This window comes from Myotis brandtii, unplaced genomic scaffold, assembly GCF_000412655.1.
Source record: "Myotis brandtii unplaced genomic scaffold, ASM41265v1 scaffold120, whole genome shotgun sequence".
Lineage (NCBI taxonomy): Eukaryota > Metazoa > Chordata > Mammalia > Chiroptera > Vespertilionidae > Myotis > Myotis brandtii.
The window spans coordinates 2,970,729-2,982,384 of record NW_005354174.1 but is presented as its reverse complement, the minus strand read 5'-3'; the positions used below and the strand labels follow the sequence as shown (position 1 = coordinate 2,982,384).

Here is an 11,656-nt window from a genome sequence, read left to right as displayed (position 1 = left end):
GGCAGCAGGGGTGTGTGAGGGGAGCGGGGGGCAGGGGGAGCTGGGGAGCTCTGCAGGGCCCTCTGAGGTCCTGTCGGGCTTTACAACAGGAGGTGTTGAGTGCCTTCCCTGGGAAAGCCCAGCTCCCTGGCTTGTCACTGACTTTTCATCCCAAGAAAGGCCAAGGGCTCAAGGAAGCAAACACACCTCGCTGGGCTCAGCCCTGTTCTTAAGGCGGCGCAGGTTCAGTCCTTACTCCCTGCCTCCCTGTCCCTCTGCTGCCACACCCCTCCCCCATCCAGATGCCCAGTTTTAACTGGAAGGAAGGTCTCCCTCTCCCTCTCCCAACTCTGCATCCTGTTATTCCCTCCTAACCCCTTCTCAAGGCTCCTCCCTATTCCCACTCTCTTAGTCTGTGGCTCCTGCTTCTCTGGCTCGTGGGGGGGGAGGGGGGATTTCCTGAAAGCCCAACCCAACCCCAGAAATATCCACCCCGACCCAGAAATGGCCATTGATGAATTCACCTGTCAGCATTCTTTTCCCAGACAGTACCAGACCCCCTAGGCTGCCTCCCCCTCTCTCTTGTTCTTCAGATGAGGCAGGGCCATGAGTTAATCTCTTAGGTCCACAGTCACCTCCTCCAGGAAGCCTCCCTGACTTACAGCACCCCCCTCCCCCTGGGGCCTTCTGACTCCTCATCAGTGTAGTGATTCCTGACCTCTAGTGGCTCTCAGCAGTCACCAGAATTTGTCCCCAAAGCTCAAGGGTGGTGGCCAGGTGGGTTGAAGGAAAGTGAGGGAGACACTCCCAATGCAATGGAAGAAGAGACCTGACCAGCTTGGCATGAAGAGAGGAGGGTCTAGGGCACACCCTCTTCCCACTTCACTCTACCCTCTGTACCCTCTGCACTGCCTAGCGCCCCTTGACCATGAGGCCGAACCTTCCCTAAAAGGGTCCTGGGAGATAACGAAGCAGACACAGCAGCCTTCTCTCTGGGACAGGCCCTTCCCTGTGGGATTCCTTAGAGTTGAGGTACCACCTCTGGGAGCCCCCCAACCCTCAAAGGTATTGTGTGCACAGGCCCCAAACAGGGCCCTGTGAGGATGGTCAGGGTCACAGTGACACCTGCTGGGGATTCTAGGAATACCAGCTGGAGAGATGCTAACAAGTGTTGGGGGTGGGGAGGGCAATTCATAACACCTCACCACAGATCTTGAAATTCACCCCAGAGAGTAAACCCTCATCCACTTTCCAGAGAAGAAGCACAAAAAGGTGCAGAGGGAACAGGGGCAATGGAATTCCAACTGGGGCTTCCAGGGAAAGCCAGGGCCCCGGGGACAAGAGCTGCATTTCTCAGAATCGGTGGTTTTTTGTTTTGTTTGTTTTTTTAACTCTATTCACAGAGTCTGGTTTCTAGGGATGTACCCAGAAGTAAGTCTGCGATTATTCTTTGCACTTCCATGTGAAATGGAGTTCTGAGGGCAATAAATAAGTATGCCCTCTGTATATCTTTGTGTTGTGTTGCATCAACAAAAGGAAGAAAATATGTAACACTGCAAATGTCAGTGACTAAAGACGGCCCAGGTGACCACGGTCCATGTCAATTTCTGAAGAAATTGGGAGGAATAAATAAGATCATGAGATGAGCCCTAGCTGGTTTGGCTCAGTGGATAGTCAGCCTGCGGGCTGAAGGGTCCTGGGTTCGATTCCAGTCAAGGGCACATGCCCAGGTTGTGGGCTTGATCCCCAGTAGGGGGCATGCAGGAGGCAGGCGATCAAGGATTCTCTCATGATTGATGTTTCTATCTCTCCCTTCCTCTCTGAAATTAATATATAGATATAGATATAGATATAGATATAGATATAGATATAGATATAGATATATGAATTAGCCCAGTTCCTGACCCCTGATAATACTCAGGCTGTTGAGCCAATTCATTGGTAAAATGAAACCCGTGGTGAAGAGAGCCATCGGCCTCCCTGGCGAGCCAGCCTGGAGGGAAGCAGAGTTGCCCAGGGCCACAGGGTGATGTCTTGGTTGGGAGCCACCCGCTGACCTGTGTCCTTCTAACCCTGTGCTACTCAGTAACTCCCTGGAATCAACAAAAAGCCAGATGTGTGCATAAAGAAAGCCGGGGATAAGGATTCCAGGTTATAAAGTAACCCTTCGTTTCAGGAAGAACCCAGTCTAGGGGTCTCGTAAATATTTCACATATCATTTGTTTACCCCCCGCACCCCTTTGCTTGGATAATCCAACCTCACCTGCAGTGATGGGGCTGGAGAGATAACCTGCCCATGTAGCCAAATGCTCATGTCCTTCCCTGGGTAGAGTTTGGAGTATAAGTGGGGAAAATTGGGGGGAGGGGACTGATGGTGGGGGCTCCCGAGGCCCTGGTCCTGGTGCATTAAGGTTTCCATCGCGTCCCCATGTGAGAGCTGACACCACTCTCCCTTCACAAAATAGGGACTGTGAGGTCACCGTCCTAAGGGCTGGAACTGGGATGAGCACCCAGACCCACGTCACTCAGAAGCCAGTGGTGAGAGGTGATTCCAGGGGGCAGAGGCTGGGGACACAGGAAGGTGGCAGTGTCCCTGCTGGGAATGTGCCTGGGGAAGATTTGGAGGGATAGCTAGTGGTCAGCGAGACTCAGTTTCCCTCTCACGGGACAGAAGACTGGCCTCGTATACATCTTCAGGACGGACATGCACAACGTGCAGGTCGTGCCCTGAAGAAGGGTACCCCTCCTGGGAGGACACCTTTCGCATCACAGGCACATCCGCAGTGACCTTTTCCTGACAGCCGGAATAAAGTGCTTGGAAGGGGGAGGTACCTGAGGGGCTGTGTGGGTGGGCAGTGTCCTGCCAGCCTTTCCCATTCATATATCACACCCTCCTCCACACCATCATCCAAGGGAGTGGGCAGGTGTTGGGCAACTCCAGGGCATAGCCCTTGCGTGGAGGCACCTTGCACATTTTCTGCCCCATCTCCTTTCTCCCAGCAGTCATCAGAGGGGCAACGGAGCAAGAGCCTTTACTGTCCCCCTGGTCCTGCTGGTTCCTCTCAGAGATCTGGCTGAAGATTCAGGCTTTTGCTCTTCCTGCTGGAGCAGAACCTCATAATTGGGGCTGGGGGAGGGGAAGGAAGGAGGGAGAGGAGAGGAAGAGTCCGGAGCCCAGTGGGTGAGTGGAAGGGAAAAATGCAGAACAGGGGTTGGCTTATTTTTTTTTTCACATCTCAGGTTCATTTTAAAAAATAACATCCCAGATCCTTTGGGGGGAGGGGGAAGCCCTTCTCCCAATACCATCAGTCGAGTTTGGGGACCCTGAGATGATTTCCTGGAGCAGTATCTGTTATAACAAGCTTCAGTGCACTTTATAAAAACCTGGGTGTGCAAAACAGATCCATTGGCCTGGAGCTCGGTGCAGGGAGGGGGGATTATCCACCACAGTTCACAGGGTTGTTTCCTTTTCTAATGAATTTCAAGTGAATTTCCACGAGTCTCAAGCATTGTATTTACAACTGTTCCTCGGATGCTTATTCTATCAGACATGCAAATACGCGTGTGGCCATGCTTCACGGCACATACCCTCTCCTCATGACCACAGCCAACTGGACCAGGTGTGGGTACCTCACCCTCGGGCAGCCAGTCCACAGCTGGCCAACAGCCTTAGACGCAGATGTCACTGGGCCCCAAGGCCCAATGGCCATGACACAGTGAGGGTGTCAGGGCCGCCATGACGGGCCACATGCAGGCTGTAAGTTCTAAGAAGCAGGAGCGGACAGATATGTTCGGGAAGAGTGCAGGGTGAGGAAGCCAGCACCGAGAGCAAGCAGGAGAGGCAGACCAGTACCTGGAAGTCACGCCATAGGGAGCACTGGTGACAGTGTGGCTTCATTTCTGCCTTTTCTGTCCATTGAGAGCATCATCCTTCCCTACGATCCTTACATAGTCACTGTGTGGCCCCTTCCCTGGTGCTGCTCACAACAGGAGGTAGGCAGGGATTGAGGAGGATTAAGGGGAAAGAGGGTACCAAATAGGAGATGTAGGGTTCTGCAGTGTGAAGCAGGCAGCACGACTGGGCGACCCGCATCCTGCTGACGCGCTGAGAGCCCTTAAGCAAATCACGTCCTCCGCTGAGCTCCGCGTTTGCCGAGTGCAAAGTGAAGGAGCTGGGAGCGACCCCTCTGGGCTCTTCCTGATCTACTTTGGGGCGTCTCGGGTCTCCCATGGACCTGCCCCTCTAGCACCGAGTATCCTCCTCCACTCCCGGCCGCTGTGAGCAGCGACGCCGGTGACCAGCAGGGGGCGCTCCTGCAGAAGGCTGTCCCCCGCGGCCGCTCAGCATCATCCGCCTGGCCAGGGTGTCAGGACAGGAAGGTCATCCCTTCTCTGTCCTTCCCAGCCTGTTCCAGTCACTTGCCTTCCCGCACGGCCCCTCCCCACCCCACGTTCTGGGGTTAACTGTCTGGAAGGTTCCTGGAATCCAGGTTCTTGGGCAGATCACTTCCTTTTTTTGTGGGTCTTGGTTTCCCCATGAGCAAACGGCGTTGTGTGAGGCTCAAGTAGGTGTCCTGCTGCTGCTCACCCCATTATCCTTCTCAGGGCAGGGGGTACTGCTTCTACCATCCACTAGGGAGGTAAAGCCCCCCACCCCATTACAACCTTTATCCAAAGTCTTTTTATGCAAAGGTAGGAATAATTTCTGAATTCCATATGCACCTGGCACAGTGAGTGATGCTCAAAAGGTGCTTGTGAAATGATTGGTTTTTTGAAATCATCTGGACTCTTCTGAATCACACTGGAAGGTGCCCACATCCACCCTCACATTTCTCACCGCTGTTCTGTGTGGAAGACAAACAGGGAGTGTTATATCCATTTTACGGATGAGGAAACTGAGGTCACAGAGGAAGCCGGGAACAAGGTTAAGTTAGGACCCAGGGTTCTCTCTCCATCCATTGTAGTCAGCGGCCCCTATTGGAGACATGTGGTATTGCAGACTGGTCATAGACACTGAATGCCTGGTCATGAGGAGGAAGGGAGTGACTGGGGTAGACCATGACATTGGAGCTGGGGGTGAAAATAAGATTCCCGAGTCAATAACACAGAGTGGCAAGGTTCAGCAAGTCTCAAAGATATTTCCTGTTATAAAGTCCCCAACTCCCCATTTCAATCTACTACTCACTCCAAAGTTCAACCCAATACAGTGTAGCAAAGGGATGCTCTGTAGCAGTGGTTCTCAACCTTCCCAATGCCGCGACCCTTTAATACAGTTCCTCATGTTGTGGTGACCCCCAACCATAAAATTATTTTCATTGCTACTCCATAACTGTAATTTTGCTACTGTTATGAATCGTAATGTAAATATGTGATATGCAGGATGTATTTTCATTGTTACAAATTGAACATAATTAAAGCATAGTGATTAATCACAAAGACAATATGCAATTATATATGTGTTTTCCGATGGTCTTAGGCGACCCCTGTGAAAGGGTCGTTCGACCCCCAAAGGGGTCACGACCCAGAGGTTGAGAACCGCTGCCCTAGACACACCTTCCCTAAAACAATGAATGGATTGCCTCTTGCCTGGATTCCCACCTCATTTGGTACTTTCTTCTCTTTACTGCAGCACAGTGATGATATATATGCTTCTGGGTCCAGTACCCTGGGTTCTAATTCCAATTCCAACCTTACTAGCTGGCCAGTTACTTAACTTCTCTGTGCCTGAGTTTTTTTCATCTGTAAATGTTGTGAGGATTAAATGAGTTAATATTCTTCTAGGACTTAGAACAATGCTTGGCACCTTGTAAAGTACTCAATACCTAGCTTATGCTTCTATAGAAATATCAAAATGCTATATGTATGTATTTGCACATCTTTCCCAACAAATTGTGTGCTCCTCAAGGCAGGGCCTGGCTTAATCATCTCTTACTCTCAGGGCTGAGTACCAGATGCTCAATCAAAGTTTGTTAAATTGAATATTATGTAATCACTAGTGGCCCAGTGCATGGATTCATGCACATTGAAAGGAAATTAATTAGAAGAAATATTTTAATATCGCTATTTGCCCTTTCTCTATAATACAAATGTCAACAAAAACAACCAAATTCACCATCGACAATGACAGATCGAAACACACATGTGCGATTGGGGCCAGTGAGAGCTTTATATGTATTGCCCATGCACAAGTCAACATTTATTTTTTAAACTAGAGGCCCAGTGCACAAAATTTGTGCATGGGTAGGGTCCCTAGGCTTGGCCAATGATCAGGGTAAATTGGGGCCTCCCTTCCCTGGTTGCAGGTCGCTGGCCGGGGCCTTCCTTCATTTTGTGCTGCCCCCTGGTGGGCAGTGCACATCATAGCAAGCAATCAAACTCATGGTCTTCCGGTTGAACTCCCAAAGGGACACTTTGCATATTAGCCATATATATATATATATATATATACATATACACACACACACACATACACACAGATACTTTAAAATTTTAACTGTTACATTAGTACCGTCCGGTCGGTCGGTTAGATGATCGGATGGACGTATAGTTGGTCACTTAGCCTTTTATATATATAGAATATAGATACTTTATATAAAATGGACATTTTGCAGTAAAATGGAATTAGTGACTAAAATTTTTTTAATATATTTTTATTAATTTTAGAGAAGAAGGGAGAGAGACAGTAATAGAAACATCATTGATCGGCTGCCTCCTGCATGCTCCCTACTGGGAATGACTGCAACCACCCAGGCATGTGCTCTGACTGGGAATCGAACCCTGACTTCCTGGTTCATAGGTTGACACTCAACCACTGAGCCATGCTGGCCAGGGAAATTAGTGACTTTTTTTGAGGAGTTAAATCTGAGCTCATGTCTTACTGTTTCCTGGAGACAAATCAAGGTTTGAGTCTCTCCCAAATTTAAAGACCTCCGGGTGGGCCAGGAGAGTCCCACGCTGAGTTTAGGAATACGTGCTCTGACCCACCTGTCTACTAGTCAAGACTTTGCTAATGAGCACTTCCTGCAAACTCAGTTGTACCTGTAGTTGTGAAAATGCAACCTGGAGGAAAGGCCTGTGATGGCCATCTCCTCCAACCGTGCGTGCAGGGAACTGTGTTATCCAGGCACCAGCTGCATTCTGGACTTCAAGATGGGGTCCCTTTCCTCTCACCTTCCTTTTCAGAGAGCAAGAACTTACTCTGGAGAAAACAAGCTAAAATGATGTTGAGAATGCCTCTGTTCAGAGTCAAATCTTGAGAATGTTACTTATAGTAAATGCTGGGATATTTTTCATTTCTATTTCCTAAGGAACTTGTTTTTCTTGCTCTCTTCCTTTCCTTTCTTCCTTCATTTTTCTTTCTTTCTGTTGAGTCATATTAGTGGCTGTGCCTTGTGTGGGAGACCTTCCTGTTGTAAAACACCCAAGTACAGTACAGTTTAGTTGGTGCATGACCCGTGGGAAGGATCTACCGGGGATTCACAATAGTTGAAAACACGTGAATGTTGCTCAGTGCTGCCTGCCCAGTCATCTACCACTGTGTTCTAGTGCTTTGGGAAGTGGGAACCTGGCGGTGGGTATATTCATGGTGAGCCCAGTGCCCAGGCAGAGCACACATACACCTGCCTCCTGACATTTATGAGTCACCATGGAGTCACTATTCAACACTGGGTCTGCTACCTACCTACCTATCTATGATTACTAGACAGAACCCCCTCTAGTTCCAACCATGCAATGATAGAGGGCTCAACATCTTGTCCCTCATGAAGATTATAAAATCAAGGGCAGGGTCCGTAGCCATCAATAAGTCAGGTCTGACCTATCCACACTCCAGTGTTTATTCATTCATTAATTCAAATATTTAATGATTACTTGACTGGGAGCTAAAGCTCTGTACCACTAGGGGGAAAGATGTGGGATGTCAAAGAAACAGGAGACAGAGTTTTAGTTCTTGAGAAATCTGCAGTCTAAACATAGCAGGAGTGCCTAACCCCCCCCCCGCAACTCCAGGACTGTGTGCATTAATGTAGTCACTAGCTCAAAATTAAGCTGTGCTAATGAAGTCTCTAGGGCCAAGGTGGTAAGTTAGCAGAACCAGGAGTGGTCAGTCAAGGCAGGCTTCCAGGTGGGGATGGTGGCCCGCAGCAGGACACCTGCTGGCCTTGACAATGGAAGCAGGGCGGGGGGGGGGGGCGTTGCTAAAGGGCAACCCTCTGCATTTGGCCTTCCTTGGCTAAGCTCAAAGATGCTCAGAGCAGGGCCTTAAGCAGGCAAGGGGCAAGGGAAGGTCACACCACCCTCTACATAACAAAACGCCCACTCAGAGTGTAGTTCTGGAGTGAGGAAGGTGAGGCAGGAAAGGGCGAGAAGGCCTCGAATGAGAATTGCCATGGGTGGGGGGAGCTCTGCCAACTCAGGAGTGAGCTCCCCCAGGGAGGACGGGGCCCTTCCCACAGAAGCTAGATGGGTGGGTGCCATAGGAGGATGTCCAGAAATTCTTCTCCCACCCCCCCTCCAAACAGATTTTCTGCCAGTGCTTCAAGTTATATCACTAAAGAATTATTCTGGAGTATTTGTCCTTTCTCCCTTTTAAGAAATCTTTTTCCACCATAAATGTTAAATATGCTTATAATAGGAAATTTGGAAAATACAAAGAGGCTAACAATATTTTTTACCCACACTACCAAGCCCAAGGCACCCATTTTTTTTTTTTACCATCTTGCCATCTTTGTCTGTTGTTTTCAAGCATAGCCATGTCTTCCCCAGCACCAGCTCTCCTGAGCAGCCAGGCCTGGCCTGGCCTGGGCACTGGTGCCTTCCCTCGGAACTGCTGGGGCACCTCCTGCACCACTTCCTGTGGGCTGGGAGCATTTCCAGTGCAGCCTCCGGGTGATTAGAGGGAGATGGCCAGCCTGGAATTCCTCATTTCCACTGCCCAGGGCCTGGTGGTGAGCTGGGAGGGGTTGTGTGATCGCCTGGCTCTGCCTTGGGCCTGGGCTTGGCTGGGGTTTGGAACCGTGGGGGACCTGACAAAGATGGATGGATTCTTGCCCTGGCCTGTTTGGCTCAGTGGATAGAGTGTCGGCCTGCGGACTGAAGGGTCCCGGGTTTGATTCTGGTCAAGGGCATGTACCTTGGTTGCAGGCTCCTCTGGGCAACCAATCGATGTGTTTCTCTCACATCGATATTTCTTTCCCTTTCTCTTCCACTCTCTCTAAAAATCAATGGGAAAATATCCTCAGGAGAGGATTTAAAAAAAAAAAAAAAGATGGATAGATCCTGAGGGTTTGCTTCAGGCAGGGTGGCTGGACCTGGGGGCAGAATTGGGTCAGGGGAGTTCTGGAGACACCTTGGAGCTGGATTTGATGCAACCATTTGCTAGCCTTTCATCCACATGTTTGTAACTTTCAAAGAGTGTGTGTGTGTACACACAGGGGGAGGGGAGGACTCCATCCCTGAGCGTGGCTGCCTTGGGCTGGTTAATGGAGACAGGTAGCTGCATGTGGCTGTCTAAGAATGCTTCTCCTGCATACCTGTGTGAACCTGTGGGTCCAGGAGCAGCTGTGGGTCTGCCTAGGAATTTAGACAACCATGGGGGAGGTATGGGGGAGTCTGTGTGTCACTGAATGCCTGGGCTTGCGTTGCAGAGTGTCAAAGAGAGAGAGAGAGAGAGAGAAAGAGAGAGAGAGAGAGTGTGTGAGTAATGACGCATGTGTCTGAGAATAAGAGGGGGTGCTTCTGTGAGCATACATTGTGTCAATATGACTCTTTCTATCCCTGAAGCCCCATAAAACGACCACAGACCAAGGCTATAAACTGGCAACAACACACATTTCCTGAGTACCTACTATGTGCCGGGACCTGTGCCAGGCTCTGGAGATACAAAGAGAAATGACCAGCCATCTGGATATTTTCTAAGCATATCTCACTGTCTAACCACGCATGTCTCTGTTGACTCTTTGGCGCTTCCTCCAACCTCTTTGCATCACAGTCTTAACCATCAGATGTCAACATGTAACTTTTATGAAATGTTGAAAATGTGTCACTTTGGGAGAATGTGCTCCCCCTCACCCTCCCCTTCTCCAGGCACGTGCATGCTTGTGCATGCTTGTGTGGATGGTATGTGCTTATGGGCGTGAGGACAGGATGGGGAGTTGGGGTAGCCCAAGCTGGACCTGCTCCCTCCCCACTGGCCCGCACTCAGTGCTCACTGGGTGTGGCTAGGGCTCCCGGCTGACTCACACGGGTGCTCCTCATTGAGCCTGCTTCAAGGGCTTACCAGTGGTGAGCTGGAGCTGGCTCAGACTGGCTTGTAGAGCCGACGGTGCAGATCTCTTCCTAACTCCAGAGATCAGGGGTGACACCACATTGGTAGCTTGAACTATTTCCCGCACAGAAATCGGCAAATGATACACATCAGACACCCCCCCCCCGAAAAAAAGCATGTAAACACTTATCGGCACAACTCCGGTGCCGCCTGCAGTTACAGCAGCAACTGGATGTTGAGTGGTAGCACCTGTTAGGCATCCGGCACCACTCTTATCTGCACAAAAATCCTGGGAGGTATTTGCCGTTGTCCCCATTTCATATCTGGGGCTCATGTTGACATGATTTGACTTCAGGTCTTTGCCCAGCACACAGGGCTGTGCCCCTCAATAAATAGGACCATGAAACTTGATAGGGCTGGCAGAGCTGTTACAAAAGATGCCCCGCCATCTAATCGCTGCTCATTTGACAGGAAAACTGAACTCAGAGAGCCTGACTATGGGGGGGGGGGGGGGGGGGGAGGGTGCTTCCTGTGCCAATACCACCTAACACCCAACGCCACAGCTGCCATTGCCCACAAGTCTCCCCACCTGCAATCGTGCGGTGTCCACCGCGAAGCCGAGGTCGCTGTCACCGGATGTTCTACATGCGTGGCAGAGTTTTTGGAAAGTTTACCTGCAGATCTTGGCATACGGTGCAAGCTATAGTTTGTTGTGCTTGAGTTGACCCAGTGTTCACGACTCTCAAAAGCATTTTAAATGTTGCTTGGGTTTCCCGCCTAGACTGGTACCACCTGCTCACCTGCGTTTCAGGAATTAGGATTAAACTTTAAAAAAGAATAAGCGAGACAGAGCTCTGTGGCTCAGCCCTGGAGATGCCCATCCTATCTGACCGAGGTCCTGGCATCTGCACACTTTGGAAGCAAGCCCTCCCCGGCCTCCCACCCCCGCCCCGGCGCTGCCTGCCCCACTGACAGAGTCTGGATGTGTGTCCCGGGACATCAGCGGCGCTTTGTCAGACGCCCGCCGAGGCCCTCCGCTGCGCACCTCGCCTCTGACGGCCTCGCGTTTAGGAAGAGAGCGCCCTTTCCCCCGCTCCGCGTTGACTCAGGGACCCACCTCCCAGCCATCACCGGTGGCTCCTGGAGGACAGCTCTGCTTCAGGACCCGGCCCTGCCCGCAGAGGGGGCGGCCCTTGGGCCCGGGGAGAGGACCCCACACCGCTTCTCCCCTCCTCCAGGCTCCTCCCTCTGTGCCGGCTCCTCCCTCCTAGTCCCGCACCCCCGTACCTCGGGGGAGAGAATCCAGCGCGTCCCACCACCCGCCCCGAGAGAGGAGCACAAACCCCCTCCTCCCCACCCAGTCCTCCCACCCTGCCCCTCGAGGACGGGGACAGGGGACAGGGGGCGCTTCAC

At 51.1% G+C, this 11,656-nt stretch overlaps 1 protein-coding gene across 1 annotated transcript in view; it reads left to right on the top strand.

The window, feature by feature from the left end:
- Window positions 1-3,715: 3,715 nt before the first annotated feature.
- The window catches only part of WNT9B (wingless-type MMTV integration site family, member 9B), a 30,719-nt gene continuing 22,778 nt past the window's right edge, over window positions 3,716-11,656 (top strand). The window contains exon 1 of the mRNA XM_014532586.1: window positions 3,716-3,786. Coding sequence (XP_014388072.1) covers window positions 3,716-3,786 — 71 coding nt within the window. The remainder of the gene's footprint in view (window positions 3,787-11,656) is intronic.